The sequence below is a fragment of the Nymphaea colorata genome, chromosome 6 (genome assembly GCF_008831285.2).
Source record: "Nymphaea colorata isolate Beijing-Zhang1983 chromosome 6, ASM883128v2, whole genome shotgun sequence".
Classification (NCBI taxonomy): Eukaryota; Viridiplantae; Streptophyta; class Magnoliopsida; order Nymphaeales; family Nymphaeaceae; genus Nymphaea; species Nymphaea colorata.
Genome location: NC_045143.1, coordinates 2,054,529 through 2,082,319, shown reverse-complemented (window position 1 = coordinate 2,082,319; position 27,791 = coordinate 2,054,529). Strand labels below are relative to the sequence as shown.

The window sequence follows — 27,791 nt, the reverse complement described above, 5'->3', positions numbered from 1 at the left end:
AGAAGCGTGCGGCACTTCACTACATATAAAAGGTATGGTGTGAGGCCGTTAAAAGAAAGTGATCGCCACCCTGAGTGAGTCCTGAGCCGTCACCTGATTCACCTCTCTCTCTCTATTTCCCTCCCTCCCTCCCTTCCTCCGAGGATGTTGAGGTCGATTCTGGGTAGCAGCTCAAGGGCCAATGCCCGCAGATCAGTTTCGATCTTCCTTGGGGCTTCAGCTACTCATTTTAGGTCTCTCTCTATCTATCTAGTTCGATGGTTAAACCTTTTCATCAACTTTGTTTTTCAGTTAAATTCCTATCAATTGTTAAGCTCGAGATTATTATGGACGGTTTGATCGATCTTGAACACGGGTTCCTTTTCTTGAGAATAGATTGTTAATCTTGGGATCGCTTCTTACGATCGCCGTCCTGTCTTTCTTCACTCCGGTGTTGAGCAATTCCTCCTCCTCTTCTTCTTCTTCTCCTTCTCGGGGTTTTATGCGTATAAATATGAGGAATGGCTTACGAGTTACTGGGATTTCTGAAAGAAAAAGAATCTCCCTTCTTGTCCATAGGAAGAGAAAAGAAAAGAAACAAGAAGTAGCTTTACTAAGTTAGAATTTTGAGGTAATGGTATTTTAAAATTAATGGTTTGCTCTCCGTTTCCTGCTTTCGGATGATTTTTTCTGTAACGCGGAGGGGTATTGTTGCTGGGAAGGTTGTTGGAAGGTTTAACCCCGCTTGCTTTGAGGATGCATTATACGTGGGGTTGTGTTGCGGGACACTTTAAAGTTTAGTTGTTTAGTTTCTGCATACAGCATAATAGGACTTGTACTCTGTACTTTAGTGGAAGTATCAATATTTCATTACATAAGGCGCCTTCATCTGGTAGGCGCAGCTTGTGAATGTCACCAACTTGAAGGAATGTCCCGAGTTCAAAGCCACGGGATTTTAATCCATATTCCCTAGTCCCAAGTCTGAAGGAAGGTGTGCTGGTCGGCAAGGAGGATTTGGGTTTTTTACACCGCTGTCTCACAACTCAAGTTCCCTCCCCCATCTATTGACGTCCAGTTAAGCTAATTATAGATAAAGATGGCTAAATATTTCCTCGACTCATGTTTCTCCCATTTCTCTACAAATCTGTTCATTCTAATGGGAGATTAATAAATCATCTTATTGTATTGAAAATTTTCCTCTCCCTGTTTCCACCTCAGATTGCAATATATGAACTAGAATATCGGACTGTTCCATTGCTGGTCAGATATCCATTCGGTGCAACTGAAGTATCACGCCTGTAGACAAATGAACATGAAGTTTCTCTTTCTTGGGGTTTTGTTCTTTGACTGAGACAGGAATCCTCTTCTTTGAAATCAAATGGTTCATCAGCTTTTCTGCAATTATTGTTAACAAGTTCTAGCCTTTCCTGTTCACAAATTCAAAACAAGTACCCTTACTCTTAGTTTGCTGTGTTTATTTGTCAGGACACTGTGAGCATCGGTGATATGCTTTTCTGCTTTTACTTGGATCTTGAGCACATTTTAGTGTCATTGCTTACACTGTTGATTACAATTGCTGGAGACCTGCATACTCAAAGCCATTCATAAAATCCTTTTTGTTGCTGGGACTGGGTTATATGGCATATACGTTCAAATAGGATTTGAATACATGTTGGTCCAGAAAAGCCTCTTGACAAGTTTAATGTGCTGTTCAGTAATACGTGGTTTATGTCTATCAAAAATTTGACTTATCACTGTTTAAATTCCAGGGCTGCCCATTCACTGTCTTTTGCCACCTTGGATGCAGAAGAAACATCTGGTTCCAAACCTGCTGAAGTATCTAATTTGGGTAAATTTTCAAATACCTTGTCATTTGTATTAGGCTGAAGTAGCTTGTAAACTTTTTGTCTGAGTCATTACTTGTCCCAAATGCACACTCTCCAGTTCTTCATCTCGTTTGATACGTAGACATATAAGGAAGAAAATTGTGTCATCTTTTTGTTTTCTTCCTCTATGCGGGTGCTGCTTTCTTGCTGCTGCCTGCTTTTTCCATTCTACTTGAAAGGTGTTAATGAGTAAATATTAGATGGAAGCAAGACTGTTATATTAGATTTCAATAAGAACTTGATGTAAAATGTTGCAAATGTGTGATTGCAGACATAAATTTGAACTGGGATATTTATTGTCTGATGAACCATATTCTCCGAGCTTATGATATTTTAATATTCCCGATTAACAGACTTGTGTTTGAACTTTGAATTTATATAAATGCCTTATGAATTTTTCTGTTTCAGTTAGTATAGCATCACTAACAGATATTGGTGACGTTTTACGTGGCATGAGAAAATATACCTTCTGTGACAGTCATGTTGATTTAAGTTTACGATCTTTCATAGTTATCGTGATTCTATTTGACACTGCCAGAACCATTTTTTTCATTCATTTTTACATTTTTAATTTTTATTGTTTCTTGATTTTTTCCAACTTTTTAGATTCTTTTTCCAAACTCATTTTAAGATATCTCTAAATTCTTTATCTTTTGAAAAAAAAATAGTAAGAATAAATATTTTAATAAGCTCACAAGTAAGTTTGTGCATATAGTGCAGGGTAAGTGGCACAGTACATCAAGTCATAATACAATCTTGGATCCCTTAAATGGTGAACCCTTCATTAAAGTTTCCGATGTAGATGAAACGGGAATTAAGGTATATGCTTTGGAACAACTTAGTAAGTTGCATTTCTTAGCTCTGGAAAAACGTCTTCGTGTTCTCTGAAGGATATCTTTGCATGTTATGGACGTTCTGTTTAATGTAAATGTCTGCAGCCATTTGTGGAGAGCTTGTCAAAATGTCCAAAGTATGGACTTCACAATCCTCTAAGGTCTCAAGAGAGGTTTGTAGTTTTCCTTTTTCTGGCAATGTATTCCTAGTTCCTTTTCAGCCTACCAGGTGAAGACACACTTATGAATAAGTGACATCTGTATTTCTGAAGAATGACAGGATAGTTGGTTCTCAGACTTTTTGAGACAGAAGACACAAGATAAATGTATGTGTATGTAGATGCTTGTAAGCTCATTGGTTCAATATTATGAACCTAAGCATATCAGTAATAACATCCTCTACATAGTTGGTTCTCAGACTTTTGAGACAAATGACATGAGATAAATATATCTGTATGTAGATGCTTGTAAGCTGACTGGTTCAATGTTATGAACCTAAGCATATCAGCAATAACATTCTCTAAGCTAAAATTATGGTTAGCTATGTTCATTTGTAATTCTACTTGTATTGAAAACATCATGATCCATTTTTATTTCTCAAGTGGGCAAGACTAGCATGTCATAGGCAATTTCTCATGCTAGACTTCATGTTTCTAATTATTGGTGATCTGCTGCTCCTTTTGGGCACGTCTTTGAAACCCATTTGAAGAAAATGTTTATCTTTCCAGGTATCTTTTGTTTGGAGATATATCTGCAAAGGCTGCTTCTAGACTTGCTGACCCAGAGGTACGGATATTAAATGGGGCTAGTAATTGGTGAAGCGCTGTTCCTGTGAAATCATGTATCCTGAGCTTCTACCCAAGATGGATCTTATAATTTGAGACAAACTATTTTGGTTATTAGGTCGCACACTTTTTCACAAGACTCATTCAAAGGGTTTCACCTAAGAGTTATAAACAGGCGCTTGCTGAGGTTCAAGTTACACAGAAATTTTTGGAGAACTTTTCAGGTGACCAGGTGAATTTTCGTTCCTTATTTTGCAGGTTTTAATTTAGATTTAGTTCACAGCACTTTCAAGCTTTCCCTTCATTTTTAACATTTTTTCCGCTCATGTAGAATGCATGTCCATGAGACTTGCATTCAACCAATGCCACTTCAGGACTGGTCCGGCCAGTTCCTTCATTCTTAACTTTTTTCACTCATTTTTTTAGTCATCTATCCAAACATTATGAATCCGTTAAAAAACGATGGATTTTAAAGGTGTAAATAAGAATTATAAAATTCGTAAAACCAACAGTCTGAAATCTTCTGACGTCTAAGATGCATCTTAAATATCCAATAAACTGTTCTTTCTTGTTGATTCTGTTGTTTTTGAACATGCAGATCGCATCTGCATAGTTGCTTTTTCAAATAAACTGGTCAGACCAGTTCCAAAATAAGGCTGGCCTAACACACTTCTCATAGACACACATATATGAATGGTTCAATATATAGATGTTTATGGGAAAGTCGTAATGAAGGTTAGTAACTGCTATATGACCAAGTGGTTGATGCTTCAGTTGATTGTGCTAAATGATCTTACTGACAGATTCTGTGATGTCTAACTGACATGTAATAGCTTGTTCCATGATCTTAAGCATAACACTAGTATATGATCAAGGAAGTGGTTCTTTTTTTCTGGGCATTGTGCTTGGTTATGCATTTTGGCCTCAAATTTTAATAATATTACTTGGTTTGTCAGGTGAGGTTCTTGGCAAGATCTTTTACTGTTCCTGGTAATCATCTTGGGCAGCAAAGTAATGGTTTTCGTTGGCCTTATGGTCCTGTAAGTTTCATATCTCCTGGTTGTAGATGAGGTTATTTCTTGTCATTAAATTCTTTTTTGTTATATGATATGTCTCAATTTCCACAGTCGTAGAAGCTTTGGTTGATTGCTTGTTCATTTCTTACATCTTTAATATTTCCTTCATTTGCCTCCAAGTTTCATCTGCAGTTGGCCGTCATTTCTTTTGAATGAATATGTCTATTAAAAGATTGCTTTGATGCCAAATCTGCTAACTTCCAGTACTGGATATGTCAATATCTTCCATGGTCATATAAATCTGGAACTCGAAATAGATGGGTTTTGTAGCAGAAAAGTTCCCTTGGTTTAAAATTCATTTCAAAAGTTGATATATCATATTTGTCTAGTATGAATCATCTAAAGGACCAATAAATGTATTATTTTCAAGAGAACAAATAAGAGTGAAAAGTTTGAAAGTTATTCAAATACTAATGGGCGAAGAATGTAGCTTAAAATAGCACTATAACAAAAGAAAGTTTCATATCTCTTTATAATCGTTACCAAGAAATTCCTTCCCTCTGCTTTTCCCTCTCTCTTCTGCTTTTCCCTCTTGAACATGCAGTGCTTTCTCTTTCTTCCCAAATAAGTAGTAGTTTCAGCTTTAGTACAGTACCTTTAAGGTTTTTATCTACATTCACAAAAGGAAGATATCTTCCAGGATTGACCATTATATTTATTAGGGGCTTTGTTTATCATGTGACATTCTTTGTTTTCCCTGTTCAATGATTCCTTTTTGTCACCCTTAGGTTTACAATTTCCTTCTTTACTATATGGTTTTATGAAACGGGTTCATGAGGTCACTCCTATATCATTTGTTGCTTTACCTGTTGACCAGCCAAGGAAGACAGAAAAGTGTGATGGACTGATGGTGCATGAATTGTCTTAAGTATTAGTGGTCGACATTTTTGGAAATTCTTTGGATAATTTTTCAATCACTTTTGTCTCTTTATGACCACATAAATGAATGTTTCTGCAGGTGGCAATCATTACCCCCTTCAATTTTCCGCTGGAGATCCCAGTCTTGCAATTAATGGGTGCACTTTACATGGGGAATAAACCTATTCTGAAAGTTGATAGCAAGGTTTACTTTTTAAAGCCTCTGTTCTTTCTGTGGCTCGCACTGCCCAAGATCCAATTCTGCATAAAACTACTAAATCAAAAAATTTCCACTAAAGCTTGCTTGTGCCACCAAGGCTTGTTTTCTGATTCTCCCCTTCTTTAGCATGTGCAATCTTATGGATTGTCCATGCCAGTATGCACACACACAAAAACATTCAGAGATACTAAAAGAATATCATGGAGTAATGCAGGTAAGCCCACTTATTTTGGTGATAAGTCAAAGCATCTCATTATCTTACTGGTAAAAAAAATGTGTACCTTTTCCCATTCGTGGTAGAGTTGATCAAGTAAACAGGCAATCTTGCTTTTCGTTAAGGAGAGTTCATAATTATCCATTTTAAATTAAACAAATGAAAGAAGAGCTGACTAAGGTTTTATATGTATGTGTATGCCTGTGTTATTTTTATCTTGGATATTACTTTCCCTTGCTACTGTTTCATTGATTATTTCATGTTTCTCATAAATTTATCTATGATGAGTCTGTACAACTTGTTGGATATTCTTCATAGGTGAGTGTTGTGATGGAGCAAATGCTTCGGCTTCTTCATGAATGTGGCTTGCTTATGGAAGATGTCGATTTTATCAACACAGATGGATTTGTCATGAATAAGGTTTTATTGGAGGTTTGTTCTCGAAGCACATTAAACCTTAATGTTCAAGTTTTTTATTTTATTTATTCTTTTGGTGGATGGTGTCTATCATCTGAATGTTATTTGACTTTTCCATCCTTGCGTTAGCATATATAGAACCTAACCTGTTGTTTTCCCTCCAGAAAATGCTGAGGTTTGCTTTCTTACTAGTCCTGATGTTTTACACTTCTATGCTTTTTTTTTTCTCTGAAGTAACTGCTGTTGTTTCTAGGCATCTCCTAATTCCATGCATGAAATTTGAGGCTATACTTCTGCAGGTAGGATGTAGCCAGACCACCTTGGTTTCGAGGGTCATACCCGATCTTCCTGGTGTTTGTGATTAGCCCTATGGCTGTTCACCTCTGATTGTCATCTGTTGTGTGACAGACATGCAAGTGTGGGGCAAGACGACCTATTCAAGGTGTCAATACGTTAATATGTACAACTTTATGCCATTATGATGAAATAATTAGTAAATCTATGTCACTGATGATGTCACGCAATCAATGAGTATATAAGAAAAAGTACCCAAATAAATATTGCTTCACCCAGGATTCCACACATAATAGCCTCAACAATGCCAAATTATTTCCCGTTAACTGATTGCATTGCATGAACTGTTTATTTGATAAAGCTTCTCCAACATTGATGTTTATGGAAAAAAAAAAAGACAAATCTTGTTTGTGTTGAATTTCCTGAGCAGGCAAATCCACGAATGACTCTTTTTACTGGTAGCTCAACAGTAGCTGAAAGACTGGCTGTTGACTTGAGAGGCCGCATCAAATTGGAAGACGCAGGTTTTGACTGGAAAATACTTGGTCCTGATGTTCAAGAGGTAATAACTTACAATTTAATAATAGTTTATTTTTGGAGATGCATAATTCTTCCTCCCTTGTTGGTTCTTATGGCTAAGTCAATATAATTTTTTTAATGGATGGCAAGTTCCTGATGTGTTGGCTTGTTGGAGTCGGTGGATCACTGTATCCAACTGTGATCCTTATATCTTAAAGAAAGGTTCTTGATTCAAATACTATGGCTTGCTGATATGAAATGTGGACACATAATGACAGGAATTTAGGAGCAACTGCTGCTGTTTTTCTTTTAGAACTTTCCTAGTATTTGATTTTATTTTCGCTACCTTCTTTAATATCTAATCCTTTCTTAATCCTAACAATCTGTTGCAGGTGGACTATGTGGCTTGGGTTTGTGATCAGGACGCATATGCTTGTAGTGGTCAAAAGTGCTCTGCACAATCAATTCTGTTCATGCATGAGGTCTGCTTCTTCTTTTTGGAATTTAGTAGGTCTTAGTATTGATAAACAGTAAACCCATACTTACATAGCATAGAGGTTATTCCCAGTTTCTGATCTTCTGTTTCAGTCTTCACTTCATTATAAGACTTTTTTTTTTCTGGAACTATTTTAAATTAGATGCCACAAATTCCATCTTGGCTGTATTTTTTTTTATATATCCAACTCAGAACAATAAATGATGTGGTGAATAACCTACAAAAAGAAAATATTACTGTTTTGAGCTGCCTATCTTACATAATCGACTTTAGAAACCTTTATATCATAGTCAGAAAACTTTCTCGCATTTTAAATGACAAGGTTTTTCTCCGGTATAATATGGCGAGCTTGAAAGAATGGGAAACATATGGTAAATTTTTTAAAAATTAAAAAAACTAAAAATGAGGGGAAAATAAAATAAGTGAGAAACTAATAACATGAATATCAAAAAATAACTATATTTGCAACAAATAAAAATTAGAAAATGAAAAAAAGCAGGTCGGATTAAAAAACGTGAAAAAAAATGAATAAAATGACAAAAACGTTTTTTTTTGTTTTGGATTTTTTTTCAAAAAAATGTATTTTTTAAGTTTTGAACGGCTGATTTATTTATCGATTTTTTTTCAAAACAACACATTTTTTTTTCTATGCTTCATAGTATGTTGTCCTATTAAATGAACTATGAGCATTGATATAGCTCTCTGGAACAAACTCTGCACTCATGGTATTTCAAGAGTTAAATCATCATGAAGCCACTTTTGAAAGTTATCCACATTTCACACTTCATAGTATGTTGTGCCATCAAACAAACTGCAGGAACTGATATAGCCTTTGTAGTTCTGTTGGCTATTTCGAGAGTTAAATCATCACAAAATCTCTTTTTAGGTACTCTACATCTTTTATTGGAAAAAAAAAGCTTAATACCATATATTTCATTTGTCTATTTGTTGATGTAGAATGGTTCTTAGATATCACCAACCGCAGCATTTGTTTTTATGATGTCTTCCTGTATCCTTAAGAATGGTTTAAGTTTAGAGAGTTCTAATGTTCAATAAGTTGGACTAATTGCTGAAATAAGTCTTTTTTGGTGGTTGCATGTAGAACTGGAATTCCAGCGATCTTGTATCCAAATTAGAGTCACTTGCTTCAAGAAGAAAACTGGAAGATTTGACAGTTGGCCCTGTCCTTACTGTAAGCAGTTTTTTTTGTTTCTATCCTCTTCATCATGTTTTTTTTAATGTTATACAATGAATTATTAATTCCTATGTCATTTTTTGTCCTTCTATATGATTCTTTACTTGAAGTGTCTGCAGTTGCTATGTTTGGTAAAATCAATGTTTAACTGGACTTATATCCTCTCTTCTGGTATAATAATTAAGTTCTGTACTTGTATGCTATGTCAGGATGATGTTGTATGTACTTAGCAAATTCTCTATCATGTTACATTAACATTAATTTTCATGAACTTCCTCTTCTGATTCAATTGTCACCTGCTATTTTAAGATGGTATTTTGCCTCCCATTATTTGTCAAGGATTATCTGTCAAGAAGAATGTCTTATAGCCTTGTCGACATGTTCAAGCAAAAAGGAGGATATGAATGTCTTTGCTTTCTCACTCTTTTCTTTTATCCTTTTTCTATGATTAGGTCACTTTTTGAGAGTCCTGCTGGACAGAAATTTTGTAAAACTCGGGACAAGTCATTCTTCTTCATAGATTTGCTTTTCTTGCATCTCGTCAAAACATGATGTTATGCAATTTTTCTATTTCTTTCAAGAGCAGTTTAGTTTGTATTGGAACTATTGTTGGCATCATGGATTATTATCTCCAATGTTTTCAGGTGACAACTGAAAGAATGCTAGCACACATGAAAAGATTGCTTGAGATTCCAGGTTCAAAGCTGTTGTTTGGAGGACAACCTTTGGAAAACCACACCATTCCAGAAATATATGGAGCAATTAAGCCAACTGCTGTTTTTGTTCCACTCAGTGAGATGCTTAAGAAAGATCACTTTGAGATTGTGACAACAGAAATATTTGGGCCTTTCCAGGTAAGGGATGAACTTGGAGAGAGTTTAAATAGCAGAAAGTTCTTGCCTTACTGATACCCATGCTGTCCTAAAAGAAACATTGATTTGTATTTTTTTCTTTAATTTTTTCAAGCAGAATTTAGCTTAGGCCTTTATGCAAGATGAGTGTGCAGGCTCTCTCTCTCTCTCTCTCTCACTTTGGACTTTATGCAAGAGTTTGCAGGCTTTCTCTCTCGCTCTCTCTCCCTCTCCCTCTCTCACGCATTTACACACACAAGTAGAATTGGTTCATCTACTTGTGAAGAACCACAAAAAGCGTGCAATGCTGCTTTTTTCGCTTGGCCCAAGCTATAAATTAAACCAGATTTTCTGTGATCAGGCCTTATCTGGGACAAGTAGTTCTAGTTTTTTTTTTTTAACTATGATGCAAAGAGCAGAGACGTTATTTTTTACTTAGTTCAATTACTGTTGACAGTGATGCTTAAATTTCATTTTCAAGTGATATTTTCCAGGATTGCACTCTTCAAAACAAGGTATATAACTGGCTTAGTATCCTAACCTGATCAATCCAATCATGTGAGATTGCAGACTTTATACATGAGTTCAAAACTGAGAATAATTCAGTTGGGAGTTTTAGAATCAAATATCCTTTCGGTTTTCCTTATATTTAGAAAAATATGATTACCAATGATGCTATGCTTTTCAAGATTAAATGCATTTTATGCTACTCATTTTGTTATTTTGCCTTTTTATATATAATATGGTATGTGGCAACGGCCTTTGGACTACCCATTCTTTAACTTGCTGCTGAGTGTAATAAAATGTATTTATCCCATTCTTGCATAGTCTTTAAATCTTTGTCAAAGGATACAAGTCATCCAAATTAACCTTAAGGGTTGAGGAGTATATATGAAGCAAAACATTCCGGCATTAGTGTACAGTGAGAATTATGTTCATTTTGACATAGAGATGGTTGTCTCTTCATTTCCATTGCTCATCTCACAACTGATTTTGATGTTCATTTCTGTTCTCAGATAATCACTGAATATAAAAATGATGAGCTCCAGATGGTATTGGATACTTGTGAGCGTATGCATGCTCATCTGACTGCAGCAGTTGTCTCCAATGACCCTCTGTTTCTGCAGGTGATCTGTCATCTGTTATCAATTTTGTTCCTAGCTTCTCTTCTTAACAGCATGCTTAGGTGCCTTGATAGATGTTGTTGGTCTGAGAATACTGACAACTACTAACGAAAGGAAAGTTGATAAAGCATCATTTACACCCTTATTGTTCTCTTCTTCAATCTGAATGTTGTGATCTTTTTGCTAATGAAGCTTTTATGCATCATTTATGTTGAAAACATCAACATCCTTTCAGCAGTTCCTGAATGATTGTTTCCCCTTCCATGCAGTGTGATGATAATTTTCGTTGAAGCACTTATTGTTATTTATTAATAGTAGACAATGATTGCTACTTGGTCTTTTGTTTGGCTGGCCTGTCATCCTTGAAGGAACACATGATATGAATCTACATCTGAATGCAGTTATCATGACCTTGTTTGTAATGCTTTGTGCACCTCCAGCAGCTGAGCAATCTTTCAATGCTGCAAAATGGTGGTGGGAGATAATATTTTAAAAGAAATGTTGTCTTCCTATCATTGTTTCAAATTGATCCAATAAGTTGGTCATAGTTGAACGCTTTCTGTGCCAGGTCCTATATGGAGGTGCTACTATCTCCTGTATGATGGATTGGTAACTAAAATTGTATAATAATTTGTTTTTTCTTGGGGTATTTGAGATTTATTTGGAAGCCTTTCTGTCTTTGCATATGTTAGAAATTTGGGTTCAGCTGTAGATGTTCGTGATGCCCATTTGTGCACATGACATATCTTGTCTGTTCTGTGGAGTTCAGAATTGTTACTGATATTTATTTAGCATCGATTTTATGGATTGACAGGCCTTGAAGCTGAATTGAATGAGGCATGGGATGTTGTAGACAATTTAAGTTCAAGCTTTTTTCAACTCTTAGAAACTGTCTTTTGTGTGAATAACTTCAAATTGGCCTTCTTGATGCAGGAAGTTCTAGGTAAATCTGTAAATGGGACGACATATGCTGGAATTAGAGCAAGAACAACTGGAGCTCCACAGAATCATTGGTAAGGATGGTCGTAGAGTTAGTGAACTTGGTTGGTCACGTTGGTAATAATTTGAAATCAACCCAGACTGTGGTCCTAAACTAGTTTAGAATTGACCCAGTAATGCTATTTTTCATGGTTCCAACTGGGTGAGTTTATCATGAAGTGAATCCCCTGATTATGATGTCATTTCAGTGGATCTTGACCATTTAGGTCTTTAGCATTCAGTCTACATTACGTTCATGAGGTCGTGGTCATTTTCTTTAAATTTTTAGGTTCTTTCAATAGCCTATTTATGTAACACATACTCTTACAGATAAAAATTTCGACATTGATAAAAATTTCAGAACCCTATTCCATCGCTCGTAAATGTTCGCCTGTGATGGGCCAGGTAATCTTCACAATTTGCCCAACTAGGGAAATTGGAGACTTTGTAAGATTTTTTTTTTCTTAATTTTGAACGAACAAACTTTTTGTTACACTGGTTCACATCTTGCACAAAGCTTATGTTCCATTTCGCATGAGGTCCTCTTCTGGTGACTCCTTTCTGCAACCTTGCACCCCAGAGATAGTTCTAGCTCATAGTTTCAATACTTGTTCCACATGCAACTCCACCAGATTAAATATCTGATCCGTTATAAACCTATGTCTGAACTGTACTGCATCGCTGGAGTTCAAAATGGGTCAGGTTCATCTCAGATCTTTGCAGGGTTGTGAGTATGGTTTTCGTCTAGTGTCAACTTTCTCGATAAAGTAATGCACCTGTTTTATTTAAAAGCACATCTGAGTGCAAGAGTTTATCTTGTGTGGCTGCAGGTTCGGCCCAGCTGGTGACCCTCTTGGTGCTGGAATTGGGACCCCGGAAGCTATAAAACTAGTTTGGTCGTGCCACAGAGAGATCATATATGATATAGGCCCTCTTCCTTCCGAGTGGGAAGTGCCACCATCTACCTAATCTGCAGAACTCTTTGCCTTCTCGAGCGCTAAATCCGGAGTCTGGTTTGTCAGTTATGAGCATTTCCGTTAACTTCTCGAAAGCTTTTCCAGTAGGGTTGCATTCCTAGGCCAACCATGATGACTGACATCTTCAGATCTGATAGTTTGCAAACCCTGCTGATAAGTTCCCCCGGCTGTTATTCTTTAGTTGGTATGCATTGTAAACTGTGGATGTGGATGTAAACGGTTGGGTCCAGGTCAGATGTAGCCAGTACTGCGTTCAAATAATCGAGGCTAATGTTTAGAGTTGGGAATTTGCTTTCGAGTATGTGAAATGCAATTACTAGATCTGAATCTTGCCATCAGAGAAATTCTGAGTATATGAAAATTTTGTGAACTGATTAATTGTTTAATGAACTCAAATGACGGTTCAAAGTTTGTATAAAGGTACTTCTAGGAAAGGCGTAGTTTGTACTTTGAAACATGTGGAACGTTGTAAATCTCTAATGAATCATCATTCACCTTGATCAGATTTATAATTAGCTTACCGAGTCTTTATATTTAATTTGCATATTTCGCAAACTCGAAATTCAAAACCCTAGAAATTTTGAGCTGAATGTATTCAGATGTCATCAGAATCATACAAATGAAGTGCACAAAATTGGGGTCAATTCAAGACACCGAGGCCGATTGTGCTCTGTGCAGCCAATTTTTGAATAGACCCCCGCCTTGGGACCAATCCCTCGGAATCCTACTGTCAATGAACGTTGTATTTTCGGGTGATTGCTATTTTGACAGTTTACTGAGACCATTAAAAATGAAGTCACACATTTAACCAGTTAATATAAATAGTAAAACTTTTTTTTCTCATTTTTTATATGAATCTACACGATACCCATATAGTTACAGGAATAAAATTTCTAATTTTCCGAAGGGTATCTCTTGATCTTCCAAAGTAAAGGATATCCCTTGACCTTGATGACATCGATGATCGTCATGCGTTTCATACTTGCTAGAACATTTAGTAGCCAATAAATTCATGATTTCCCAGGAAACAAGCAACACGTGACAATTTTTACCAAAAACCACTTCAGTCAAGATAACAAAAATGTTTAATACATTGAGACACCAAAAAACAGAAAGCGGCAGGGAAAAAAAAAAAAAAAAAAAAGGAAACACCTTCACCTCAAGGCCCGCAAGACAAAAAAAAAAAGAGAAGAAAAGAAAAGAAAAAGAGAGAGGTACCTCTTTGCTCCCCCTCTTTTACCTTTTCCACTTTTTTTAGTATATACACAAGCTGTGTAGAACTAGCAACTTGCAGTTAAACCCTGAGAAAAAACACTTATTTTCCCACCTCCAGTATCTTCACATTGGTCTCGGACCTCTGTATTCAGCACCGAGAAAGAAAAAGTCATCAGGCTTCTTAATCTCTTCCAGCAGCTCATAGACAACACCACGTGCTCTACCATCATCTCCTGAATCACATAATGGCGCACTAGGGTCAAGGAAACATTAGATATATCAATCAAAAAACTTGAGCAAATCTACTATGGAACTAATCTGAAACACCCTTTTTCTTATGGTTATGACAAAAAAAAAAGCTTATAAGACAATATCATAATCTTATCAGCCAAAGGCGTAGTGTGCTTCTTCATGCACTTGTCAAGCAAGGTGTGCGTACCTGAGCGACTTGGGTGCAGCGGCAAGCTGCGGTAATACATGCAGTCCCTGCCATCGGCTTCTGAGTATGGTGGTCCAAGCACATCGAGAATTGCACATGGTTCGAGTGCTCGGAAACAGTGCATGTTGCCTCCAGTAGTAGGATAAAGTATGGAGGTATTGCATTCTGCAGTAAAAACACCATCAAAATGAACCTTTGCCAGTCGAGGACTGCCCTTGCTTGCAGTTATTTCCATCACCTGGGCTGTGAGTCAAGGGGTGCGTTATCACCAAACAGGTAGGAGCAACATTTTCAAGCCCATGCTGATGCATGTTTGCTTATTGTACCAAAACACTGTCTAGTACACCTAATCAAACATCAGCATGTTGATGCAATGATCAACATAAACAGAAGCTAGATGGAATAACCTGGGTATCTACTATACTAGCTTCTGTTGCTTGAGATGCCAGACATGCTGAGTACATAATTGCCATCCAAGAAATCATTAGGATTAACAACAAGACTTACAGTCAAGCTCGCTTCCAGGACCGCTTGATTCGTTCATGCTAGTGAGCCAGTCATATGACTTGACGTGCATGGAACCAAAAAGAAGCTTGCTGAAAACAGTCATGCCTGGGTGATTGTGCAGCGGGATGACAGCAGACGGAGGTAAGCAGAAGATGCAAATCTGTAAATAAGAAAACACTTGGAATTCACTAAATTAAGAACTAAGATCGATGCCAGACTCTAATGGAAAGAGACCACCCCAGCCCACTTTCGTCGGAAGATCGATGCAAGACAAAAATAAACATGAAAAAAACAACCGTTCATCAGTTTGACAGGTGCAGTCACAAATTTTTTTTTTAAAGTGCGAAAGAAACATACTGAGAAGTTATCACACTTGAAGACAGGCATCATTGTCACCATTGGAGTCAATCCAGGGATAGGATTCGTAAAGTATGGCATATCCTCACTCAGCCCCAGATCTGACGGCTTCATGTCATCTGCATTAAAGCATTTTAATGAATTATTTTCATGAATGATGAAAAATTATGAGCAGCTGAAATCCCCCGGCCATCTTGATCTCCAGCACGATGCAATGCATCGAGCGAATGTGATTAATCATTGAGCACACCGCATCCGGGCAGTATGCTGTGAAAGGCCAAAGTATTTCTCCATCCAAACCTGGATAGAGAAATCCACAAATCCTATATATATATATACACTACGCAGGGATATGCCATGCACTCTGACATGCATGCTCGTAGTATATACTTACATGGAACAATATTAAAATGCACAAAACATGTGTGCAAATGGACATGATGTTTCTCAGTGAGTCTGTGCATGGAGATACAAAACATGATGTGCATGCAGGTCTGCATGCACATAGGCGTAAGTAATGGCAGGTAAATAAGGATGGTAAAACAGCAGGGACACGTTTAAAACTTTAGGAGATCAATATTCCACAAGTCATGGCGTAAGTAATGGCAGGTAAATAAGGATGGTAAAACAGCAGGGACACGTTTAAAACTTTAGGAGATCAATATTCCACAAGTCATGTATGCAAGAGTGTGTGTGTGTGTAAGCCCGTGCATGCCTTTACTCTAGAGAGAGAAAGAGAGAGAGAGAGACGTAAGTAAATGTGTACCAAAATATAAACGTGTTTGTGGGACCACAAGATTATTACTGGGAAAATCCAAGGTCAGCATCTTGGAGATAGAACCACAAAATAATTCGTGGTCCCACAATACCAACCCAAAAGTTTCTCTCTATCTCTCTCACGCACATGTGTATGCACTCACGGATCCACACAAAGATGAGGAAGACAGAGATCAAGGCCAGGACAGTTGCATATAGAAAATGAAATATGACTTCATCAAGCCAAAAATATAGCCAAATAAATGCTGGCTTTGAATGCTCTTACAGCCCGAGAGATTCCATGTCCCAAACAAGTACTCGGTAGAAAAGTTCTTGCAAGTTCATGGAATCAACAGAATGCGTCACCAATGACCTCATCTGCATCCTATGTACCGATGTAAAATGCTTTTGTCTTTTTTCTTTCACAGTATATCTCCAACTTGGAAATACAAGAAATCTTTACCATGCCTCTAACGGAAAAAAATAGAAGACTACTATCATTATTTGACTTCAATAATTTCTTATGAATTTCTTATGCAGAACAGTTTCGCATAATGGCTCCACACTATCAACTTCCATTGCTAGAACGAATCCACACGTGGCACTCCATCTCATTGTACCAGTCTTTTAATTTGCTTTAAATGAGAAAAATGGTCTCTCACCTAGTTTAAACTTAGGCGCACAAAACAACAAATAGGTCTAGCTGTAAAAAGGATTCACTGCGTTCCTTATACCTTAACTGGTTATATAGAATTGATTAACTTGTAGTGCATTGTGACTTTAGGTAATAACAGAGACTCCCTCCAATATCTGCATAAAACGTATCTACGTTACAAAGCGTTGAAGGTCGGATGGTGATCAGTTCAAAAACTTCATTTGGACATAGAGAACTTTTAATTTTGGACAACTGTAACACCATTGAAAGAGTGAAACAAATTACTTCAGGCACAAGAATAAGACGGAATGCACATATCCTTTCCACTCAGAGACATACATTAACTGTATACTGACCGATCTCCGTGAATGAACTGAAAGAGTTGGGTATATTAAATTTCTCTCAAAACAGCGTCAAGAAAAACAACTCCAATCTAATTCGAAATTACACCAACTTGAAGAATTTACAAATTTGTAGCGAGTTGTTTAGCAGGAATAACCACATTATCTTATCAACAATGTCAAACTGAACTGCAGACGAAAGAGAAACACATATGAATGGATCATTAACAGTAAATAGCAGCTATGCGGAAATTTAGCTTGCATCTTGCATGCTTGAGAGTTTTGGCTTTATCATGGATTCAAGAATTGAAACAAAGGGGAAGAAATGATCACAAAACAAATTATATGGATACCTAGAATTAAAGTCATTTGCTGAATCTTATGGGAGGGAGGAATGGTTCCAGGCCCAAGGAAGGCACCAATGCATGCCTCATGGAGCTTCTTCAGCATGGCACGCTTCTGCTTCTTGCGTTGCTTTTTCCCTTTCTTATCAGAGACCTTCTTCCTCGGCGGCAGATCATACAAGCCGTCTATTGTGTTACTGATCAAGTTCCTTTCAATCCTCATCGAGGAAAGCTAAAACTCGAGAAACCGAGAAGATACTACTCCAATCAAAAAGCAGCAGAGCAAAGAAAACCAACAGTTGGGTACTTCGAGAAAGGTACCAACAGTTTTAGAGATAAACGCAAAACACAGTCAAAAAAACAAGAAAATCGACAAACTTATTCGATAAATGAACCAACTAATGAAAGAAATAGAAAAAGGGGGACCCAATAAACCAGATTCCACAGGTTTTTGAAAGGGGAAAAAAAGGAAGTGGTACTAGAGGAAACCAAGACTTCTGGTAGAGATGGTCAGAAATGGAAACAATCAAAACATCAGAAACCCGCAATTATCTGAGAATTCTGTTGAAGATTGTCTAAAAAGACCACTTGAAAAAAACCAGAAGCCTGGCAAACAACATACCAAGAAAGACCAAAATAATAAATCCTTGAAAAAAGAACAGCACAAACACTAGAACACCACCAAAAGATATCTGGAAATGGGTACCCCTGGAAAAACCAGAAACTGAACAAAAAGGGAGAACACTAGGATAGTTGTGCCAGAAAATGGGATAAGAGAAGGAATTTTTCTGATGATGGAAACACAGGCAGCTAGGAGACAGTAAGTCAAGGGATTGGTCAAGAGTATGGTACACAAAGTTAGAGAGAGAGAGAGAGAAAGAGATTGCGCGGAGGAGTATCTCTCGGTAGAAGATGAACGTGGCCGTGCAAGTGCAAGGTGGGGAGAGGAGGGAGGGAGGCAAGATGCCATAAAAAGTTTCCAACGAAGACAGGGGATTGAAAAGTTGGAAAACTATGGGCCATGAAGAGGGAATAGAGACTGAAGAAAGAGAGGAGAGGAATGGATTCCATTTCCGGTGGGCTGGGGTGAGCGGGATTTAGGTGTCGCAAGGACAAAAAAAAGCAGGGAGGGAGAGAGGAATTTTGACTTCATAATCCTTAGGTCCCCACATGCGACAATCATAACATCCAATCATGTCTTCAATTCAATAATAAAGAATTTAATTTCATGCTATACTTTATTTAATTTTATATTCATACATTTAATTTCACTTGGAACGTAATTGCACTCCCAGAATCCATGCATGTTTAGTTTTCTCTATATGTAGTGTTTTTTCAAACACGAAACTTGTCTGTTTTTTTTTTTCCTTCTTTTTTTTAGATTGAAACTCAACTCACTACACTAGGCTATTTACTTTTATTGTTAGCTGAAGGTGATCTCCATCAAACGATTTTTTTTAGAAATGATGTTCAAAACGGGATGACGAAGACATTGTAGGTGATGTGATGTTGAGAACAATGATCGGACTAAGACAGCAAAAGAGATCCAGCCCGACAGGATTGGGACTATTAAAAATCTTTATAATTTACAAAACCATTTGAAGCATGAAATGAGATGTCTGTAAAATAAAGGAACTCTTGAGAATTTTGATGATGAACCAAAATCGATTAGTTCTCCGGTTAGAATGAAATGAATTCTTTGGCTTAAATACAGTTACCAAAAATTTAAGAATTAAAACTCTGTCTGTTGAAGTTTCGAGGGAGTTAGTCGTCAGGTGTCACCTTTAAAAGTCGTTTTGGAAGCAAAACAATGACATTTACAAATTATTTGGATGACAATCCAAACTGAGTTTGCCAAAAGATATGAAAAAAAATCATTTTTGTTTTGTCAACTAAACACATAAATTATATTTTTAAAATAGTTAAAAATTCATGTTATTTAAGTAAGGGTGAGGAATATTTCGTCCTAACACTCAAAAGAGAAGTGAAGCTCTCACTCAACCCTCCATCCTTTTATGGTATATGAGATACTTTTGGTGTCTCGGAGTGTCATCCTTGCTGCGCTTTAGTTTGCATGTCAGTGACTCTGCTATTGCAGCACATAGAATTGATAGATAGAGTATTTTACCACCAACCACTCTACCAGCCTCTGCCGTGTCCGTTGCACCAACCTCCTAAAAAACAAAAGGCCAAATTATCTTAAAAAAATTAATTTTCACACTCCTTTGTTGTTTGAACGTGCTTCTTAACTGTGCTGGCTAAATAAACTTTTGTAAGCAATATTGGAATGTTTGTTCGCCGTGCCTTCCAGAATTCTCAACATTAGTCACTCAACCAACATATTCTTTGTCCGTATAAATAGATATATCTTTCTAAACTACCTTTGGGAACACCGTTTTCTTTCATCAATTGAACTCTCCGTGAGAAAAGGATATGCGACACAAACTTGGAATCCCATATGCCTCAAAACCGAAGGGTATCACCCTTGCATTAGCTTTGAGAACTCTTTCGTTTGAATTTGAAGGCCGATGCTACTAGAATCAGCATATGAGAGTCCAATTGATGGCAAATCCAGTGGCCGATTCAAGCGTGTCAGATTCAGCTTTTAACTAGTTTTAATTGGGGACTTCATGTTTATGTGGAACTTTTTCTTCATGGTAACTGGGCTCTCTAGCTCTAAAAGAGGGTAAAAACGACGCTATACCTGTGACCTCTTCTTCCTTTATATATATATATATAAAATAAAGCATTTTGATATTTGTGATTTCAGTTCATCATTTTCTTTTGTTTGATTTTGTGGTTTTTCCTGTTCATAAATAGTTTTCTGAGCAGCTCTATTATGATGTATTCTACAATAATCTGATAGTCATTCAATTTTTTTTTCTTTCAAGTGTTTACTCATGGGAAACTATTTTCGGCATAAAACCCCCAAAGTAAACTCTTATGCTTCCAATGTTATGGCTTGTTTAGGAGCATGGGTGAACCTATAGTACAATATTCAATTCGAGTGTCGTACTTACGAGCATTTATATACGAGAAGAATAACACCCTCAAACAAACATGAAACATGGGAATTCAAACCTCAAACGTCTTGAACATAACCCGTCTTGTCACCAGGCCTGATAGCCAATCAATTCAGTTTTATCAAATGGGATTTCAGCATTACGTGATTTGCTCTCTTAATAACGATAGCAGTGCAACTTCAATAGGAATTTAGTTTAAATCTTGGTGCAAAGCAAAGCCAAATCGTCCCTGGTGTCAAATTGTTTCAGAACGCAACAAGGAATTTCGAAAGCTTGAAATTCATGCCCTTCAAATTGTGCGGGTAGGGTGTGGAATTCTATCATCATCTTGAATTATTATGGCTACCCAAAACCGGCAAATTGTTATATCGAGGGATGCAAGAAATTCCGTGTCACATGATGTCTTTATTTTCTTTTATAACGACAAACTCTCCGGAGCCAAACAACTTAAATGGGGTCTAATTTAGAGAGAGAAACTTTAGGCGAGTCCGATCGCCATTTATTGCAAGGACAATATTACCAGAAAATTCTAAACCAGAGATTTTCAGTAGACTGCATCTAAGATCTTTAGCTTTTTATGTGATGCTCCTATGGTCTCAGTGAGCAGAAAGAAATATTTCAGATCTTGAAGCTCCCTTTTCTTCCTGCCCTCAGGATCCAGAGCTGTTTCCATGTGTAGGTTGAACTGTGTGCTGCAGCGAATGCAGCTGTAATCACTCATTTGTTTATCAATATATTATTAAGTGTACTGCCAAAGTCATTTGGTGCGATTAACTGCGCCGCACTATGAGCCAGCTGATCGCAATTTGTTTAGGTTTCCTTTCTTTTGCTGGATAATATAAAGATGTCCCACTCTCGTAGATGATCTGACATTCTTAAGAAGAAGAAAACTTCAAGTGTAATCTTTGAGGAGTAACCCATCTTTCTCACGAGAAACCTAAAACCAACGTTTGGGAAGTAAGGGAGCCACTCATTTCATTTTCATTTTTTCATACTAAAGCATTCACTTTCCTTACTCAATAGAAACAACTTCCAATCACGGTATCAACCATTTCGAGCCAAGGAGAAAGTTGGTGCGTCTAAAAGCCAAAATAGTGGGATTTGGAATCACATGGCTCCTCCTCACATGGAAAAACAATTACTATTTCATCGACTCCTAAATAATAACTTATCTACTTTGTCAATCCAGAAGGGCAAAACAAGTATGTGAAATTGAATCCTGTACTTGTAGTGATTGCTTTCACTTGAGATCTAGTTTTACTTGTAATACACAGGAAAAAATTTTTTATACCTTGCTGTTGTTGTCACATAACCACTAAGTGTGACCTACTTTTAAGCATTATAGGATGTAAAAGAGTCAGACCAGATTGCGATTGGGGGTGAACAGCAACTCTACATACTTAAGCTTTACTTGTTTATTGAAAGGGTTGAGTTCAAGTCAAAAACTAAACTCAAAACTCACTTTTTTCATTAACAAGTCGAGTTCAATTCAAGGAAAAGTTGGGTTGTTTAAGCTTTACTAACCTTACATCTACGATATTTGAGTCTTTTAACGGTCAAGCTGGCCCAACTCATCTGATGAACACCCTAAATTGAGAGGAATCAAAAAGACTTAATTTCCAAAAGTAAATTCGAAAAGCTAATGAGCTTAAATCATCGCATCTGAAATCGTAATCGAGCTAATCCTTGAAGGGGCCCATATGTCAAAGCATATGAGAACATAGATTAGAAAGATGATGAAGTGGAAAAATCTTTCGGGTTTGCAAAATCTTCGTAATATTCTCAAAGGCAACATGGCAAATACGTGCCCCAAGGGGTTTGGTGTAGTTGGTCGATCCAGCAGCAGACAAGCGGCCAAACTCTAGTTGGATTTTTATGGGTGCTACTTCTCGCATAAGCCAAAATAAGCATAGGCTGTAAGGATTAAGGTATTAGCCTCAGGGTTTTATGCTATCAGGCAAGCAACCAAAATCTTTCCGCTCGAGCATAGTTTTCTCCAGTCTCAAAAACGATAAAATGAAAAAACATACCAAAATCGTGATACTCGCAAGATATTGGTGAGAAACTATGAGTTGAGTTGGACCCACATCGCATAGATCTCCCTCTTTCTCTCTCACACACACATTATTGTTTGGTTGTTTGGACTTGAGAGATGGATATCTAGTTAAAATTTTAGTTACCTTTTTTTTTTCAACTCTAGTCTTTTTAGATGAGTTGAAGGGCCAACTTGTAAAATCTTCTTAGGAGCAAATGTAAAACCCTTTTGATGTGTCTCATTGGGCACCTATAGAATTTGAACCATGACCGCTAAGCTAATAGTCAAGGCCCATGTACTTGGTTAAACCCCTTTGGGTCTTTTCCATCCATTGGTACCTAGCATCACACATAGAGAATTATATGCACTTGGTTGGGGGAGCACTTTTTGTTTTCAGACTTTTCACTGAAGGAACCACATCGGGGTCGAGAGACTTTGTCGCTTGCCAGTGTAAAACCTCAAGGCTAATTCCCTACCCTCAAAGACATAACACATGTCGACAAGAGTAAGGGTAGTACCCATGCTACTTTCATTTGGCCCAACGGCACCCAGTGAGTGTTCAATGAATCCGTCCCAAATATTAGAACAGAGTTTAGTACTAGTTCCATGAATCTGCTCTGATATTTAGGGCAGATTCATTAGACACTCCTTGAATGTCCTTGCTGCCAAACGACACCTAAGGGCCTATTGGTTTCAATTTCATGAATTTAAATTTTGATAACAAAATGCAATCACATACAAGTAGATCAGATGGAACTTTGTCATGGAAGTGCGCAGCTAAAAAAGATATCATTTAACATTCAAGTAGATCAGATGGAACTTTGTCATGGAAGTGCGCAGCTAAAAAAGATATCATTTATTGATGTGGAGCTTTGTTTATTCTTTTACTTGTATTGTTTCTTACGGTTCATAATTTCTTATGACAGAATAACTTGTTCTGACAGAAAGCTATGCTAAACAAAGAGAAGCCTAAGGATCCTTTTAACTCTAACACATGCATACAGCCAACTAGGGAATTGGCTTAAGATCTTCAAGTTGATTGAAAAGCAATAAAGTTATTCAAGTTATGTATATATAATTAATGTGACAGGGGTCTGCCTAACCCTAACTTTCTTTCTTATTCTTTTTTTTTTAATTTCATTCCGTACTAGCCCATAGTTTTGTAGAAAATATACTCTATATAAGGAGATTTAGGCTGTTTGGACCTAATCAAAGTTCTAGAGCTCAAGAAGCGACGCCTAATAGTTTGATCTTAGCAAAATCCGCATAGCTCCGTAGTTCATTATAAGATCATGATTTGATGTTAAAGAGTTGCCAATCAAATATTAATATCAAAAAAGTTTGTTGGATACAAACTTGGCTTAGTTAAGACAAATGATAATTGAATGTGGGTCCAAGTGTTGGCTTGGTTAGAAGCTGAGCCATCTTTACCCATATGATGCCATGCCCCTCTCTTGCTTGTCTAGCTTCAAAAGGGAAAGCAGTAGGTGCCAGACTAAGGAAAAGTTCATAAAGGTGCATTTGATTATTAGAGAAATCGACTAGATCTGAGGTGATTTGAGATTTTAAATCTTTGGATTTTAGATCATTAGTTTTTCTAACATGGATTAGAAAATTTTTTTCTATAAAGATTAAAACGTTCTGGGGCAATAACTTTTTTGCACCAGGTAGTTCTCCGAAACTTTGGAATATTTCATGGATCTCAAAATATAAGGTTCTTAATCATGAAATTGGATCTTCAATACTTCAATATATACAAAAGATTACTTTCTAACAAGTAATTTAAATTATTTTAAAAAATAAAGCTTATGAAGAATAATGTGCCTTATCGTTTGGGAATTGTTGTGCCTGCATGTGTCACTTGAATGCTGCCAAGATATTATGTGCCTTTGTCACAAGAGCTACTTTTATATTTTTCTGCTAGTATAACCCCTCTTATCCATTCAATATTGAAAGGAAAGCAAATTAATGAAGTTAGCCCACATGAAATCAAAAAGATCTTATTCGATTCAAACCCAACTGGTTCGTTATTTTGCCAAAACTGGCTTTTTCCCTACTAGCTAAACGTTTCAAGCAATCAAAAGCCTATTGAAACTTAGAAAGCTATTGTTTACCATGTAATATGGACATCCAAAGCATAATTGTCATATGAAATCCCTAGACATCTATTTAGTATTCGGTCATAGCAAGTTCCTTGAGAGGACGTTTAACACCATTCCTTGTGCAGGGGTCATGCCAATATTCTCTTTATATCATCCCAATTTTATCTAGTGTCTCATAATAGACAAGAGGATGTTTAGTAGAGGGAACTTTATGTTCTCAGAATGTATGTTCCTATAACATGCATTTAAAGCATGATTTTCTTGTCTGATACGTATTTCAGTATAATGACTCACATCTGATTGCTAGATTTAGAAAATAGTATTAACAATCACTTCATATTTCATAAAACAATATGACTTTTTTACTTCATGTAATTTAACATGTGTTCCCCAAAAGCACAACCTTCCTCTTTATTAAATGTTTGTGTAAATAGTTAGGCAATCACTTGAAGTGGGGGCTGGTAGGTGGCCAGACTCTATTTTGAATGGAAGGGATTTCGATCTCATGCACTATAAAAAGGATGTCACTAATACACAAGTTGAAGTATAGTGAGGATGGTACTTCAAAGCATCAAAAGTAGGGAGGCCGTTTGTATCAACAACAAATTGTCCTGTCCAATGAAAATATCTCAAAACTAGAGGTTGTTTAGCAAATAGAACAATTTATGAGTGTTTTATGAATTTGTTTTAAAATTTTGGGTAGATTTATAGATACATAATTATAATATTTTATGAATCTGCTTATGTTTATATAAGCCTATCAAAGTATTCCAACTGCCCAAACCACCAAGAGTTTCACAAAAAGTTACCAATAAATTTGTGGACTCTCATCTAAAACAGGCGTTCTGATTCCTACTCCAAAAAAATTCTTTTAACACCAAATCAGTTTCAATATGGATCGGTTCTGAGTCAAACTCGATCCAACGATAATCTACATCTGATTTTCTTTTCTGCTACAACCACTTCACATGCCGTAGAACGAGCTGAATGGGTTTTTTTTTAATAATTATGAGGGCTTTTGTAAATTACTAGTCTTGAATGAGAACCCTCGCATATATAGCTGTAAAACCCTAACTTCCTCTATCTCATTCGGGAGGAACGAAGCAAGGTACGAGGTGCTCTCCCCTTCGGTGTCCATTCGACGTGGTTTCCCGTAATCTCTTTTTATGCTCGACCCTTGGCTTTCTTTTCCGTTTGCTTGAACTGAAGAATCAGAATGTGCTGTAGAGTTTTTTCTCATTTTTGGGAGTTTCGTTGGTAGAATTTTTCCTAGTGTAACACTGTCTCGTAGGAAATCGATACTCATCTCGATTTTGTAGAGCTCTTTGGGTATTTCCGATAACATTTTAAGGTATGTCGTTGCTGGAAACGATTATACGGGCTTCGGCCGAAAAAGGTTCGAGCGAAAACCCTACCAAATTTCCGATTGTTTTGAACGCTAACGATATATTCGGTCGGTTGAAGCCTGAGAACGAGGATTCGGATGGTGGGTATCTGTTAAGACGGATGGTCGGTTGGGAAATTTCAGAGAAGGATTCGAAAGTCATCGAATTGGGAAACAAGTTCATCAAAAACTTGAAACGTAAAATGAAGAAGCCTAAGTTGTTCACGAGAGAGTTATTTCTAGAGATGCTGAATTCGTTTCTGGAGAAGACCATGTCAGAAGTCGGTATTGCTTCTTCGGAGATGAAGTCAAGTGATCCCAGTTACACTTATTTGCTAATTGAGAAGGTAGGGATGGTTGTTGGTCAATCGGTGATGTCTTTGATTGTTGAGAATTGTGTTACTTTTGATTTATGGGAGCTCTTGAGGACGATTCTTTGTGGAGGACTGATTACCCGTTCTTCATGCCCAGATTTAGCCGAGAAACTGGTCCATAATCACAGAGCAGAATTGGTAGTTCTGTGCATTCAGTATGTGCCTGATCTCCAATCTTCAGACCTTTTGTTCATTTTGAGATACTTGTTATCTTCTTCTCGTGATGATTTGAGCATATTAAGTGTTAAAAGGGAGTGGGAAAGCAAAGCATTGTCACACATTGAGAAGGCGAGCAGGAAGCTTGGACATAAGGACTCGAGTAAGAGTTCACCACCTGTTTCAGTCTTGAAGAATGCCGCTGTGCGCCTTTCAGTTGCTTATGATGGTTTTTGTGGTGCAGAAATTTGCTTGCACTACTTGTTGGCTTCTTCTCATGATGGTCTTGTACTATCATCGGCAGTTTCTGGATTGGGACCAGCGGAGATCCTAAATTTTCTGAAATATCTGTCAAAGTGGTTAGAAAAATATTCAAGGTTTCCTGAAGCAGCTACCCGTAGTTCATCGCTGGAACAAAAGCTGGAAGCTTGTAAGTGGATACCGTCACTTGAAACAGTTGTAAGTGCTTTAGGGATGGTGATAGATCAGCATTTCTTATGTTTAGTTTTACATCCTGAATTTCATGATGAAATAAAGTTCATGCAGAAGGTTGTTAAGAACTTGGTGGTAGAGACAAAGCTGGGATGCTCTATTGCAGATGTAATTAAGAGCTTGAGATTGGCTACTGGTGCTTCGTAACAAAGTAGTTAAGAAAAAATGTCAATGCAGATGAGAATCTCTTCAAGGTTATTCAGTGGCTTAATGACTAACATGGAAGTGTTGAAGACAATGCATGTGGTGAGGAAGATGGTAACTGGATATTAGTTTCCAAAATGCATTCAAAATGGGCCCATTAATTTTGATTGTAGCAGCCCATAATAGTCGGAAAGGTACCTCAAATGATGGCAATATTAGTTCTTTCAAGTGATGAATCGTATATGGGAACTGAGAAAACGCACATGTGGCGGAAAATATTTTCAGCGTGTTGACGTTATTCTTGAGCTTTTGCTGCCATTTTTTTATTGTATTTTGGAGCATCCAATATTTATTAATGTATGTTACTCTGGATTCCACATTCTGGAGTGCCATGTAGCTCCCATTTTCTCGTTCATTCCTTCAATTTTGGGAAGAAAAACTACTGTTTTTGTCAATTTTCTAATGAATTTATCTTTGCATTTTGTTTGTTTCTTTTCTAGCATCACAGAAGTTCCTTTGAATACTAAGGGTATGAAGGACTTCGCCTTCCTTCAGCTTGTCAATCAAAATAAGAACAGTAGGTCGGATGAATTGTAAAAGTAACATAAACGAGATATGCTGTGCGCTGGTAGGTGGCTGCTTTCCCATATATTTGTTATTGTTTTTACTTGCTGCTTTTGCTTCGGCGAATGAGTCGTGTACGCTGCAAGTGTCAAAGTGCATGCAAATTAGACCTCACTGTCTTGATGACAAAATCAAGAGTGC

General features: G+C 37.1%; 3 protein-coding genes across 4 annotated transcripts; 2 read left to right on the top strand and 1 right to left on the bottom strand.

Annotated features, from left to right (window-relative positions):
* The first annotated feature begins 69 nt into the window (after positions 1-69).
* On the top strand, positions 70-13,222 carry LOC116255642 (probable aldehyde dehydrogenase). 2 transcript variants are annotated; one of them, XM_031631517.2, is made up of 16 exons: positions 70-233; positions 1,749-1,828; positions 2,586-2,684; positions 2,804-2,871; positions 3,427-3,484; positions 3,602-3,715; positions 4,440-4,523; positions 5,518-5,622; positions 6,170-6,283; positions 6,993-7,124; positions 7,474-7,563; positions 8,680-8,769; positions 9,417-9,626; positions 10,640-10,750; positions 11,681-11,760; positions 12,556-13,222. In XM_031631517.2, exons 1-16 carry the CDS (start codon positions 182-184, stop codon positions 12,692-12,694), a joined length of 1,626 nt encoding a protein of 541 aa, XP_031487377.1. In that variant the 5' UTR covers positions 70-181; the 3' UTR covers positions 12,695-13,222. The 2 variants fall into 2 exon arrangements, with proteins under 2 accessions (XP_031487377.1, XP_031487376.1); XM_031631516.2 differs by having other exon boundaries at positions 2,581-2,684.
* A 496-nt stretch (positions 13,223-13,718) lies between these two features.
* On the bottom strand, positions 13,719-18,415 carry LOC116256688 (plant cysteine oxidase 2-like). The gene is made up of 5 exons (XM_031633099.2): positions 17,326-18,415; positions 15,221-15,339; positions 14,864-15,023; positions 14,357-14,599; positions 13,719-14,150 (listed from the first exon to the last, which is right to left on the bottom strand). The coding sequence occupies exons 1-5, from the start codon at positions 17,537-17,539 to the stop codon at positions 14,041-14,043; spliced, it is 846 nt and encodes a 281-aa protein (XP_031488959.1). The 5' UTR covers positions 17,540-18,415; the 3' UTR covers positions 13,719-14,040.
* A 7,132-nt stretch (positions 18,416-25,547) lies between these two features.
* On the top strand, positions 25,548-27,508 carry LOC116255371 (uncharacterized). Its single transcript, XM_031631158.2, has 2 exons — positions 25,548-26,553; positions 26,635-27,508. The coding sequence occupies exons 1-2, from the start codon at positions 25,830-25,832 to the stop codon at positions 27,027-27,029; spliced, it is 1,119 nt and encodes a 372-aa protein (XP_031487018.1). The 5' UTR covers positions 25,548-25,829; the 3' UTR covers positions 27,030-27,508.
* Positions 27,509-27,791: the final 283 nt, after the last annotated feature.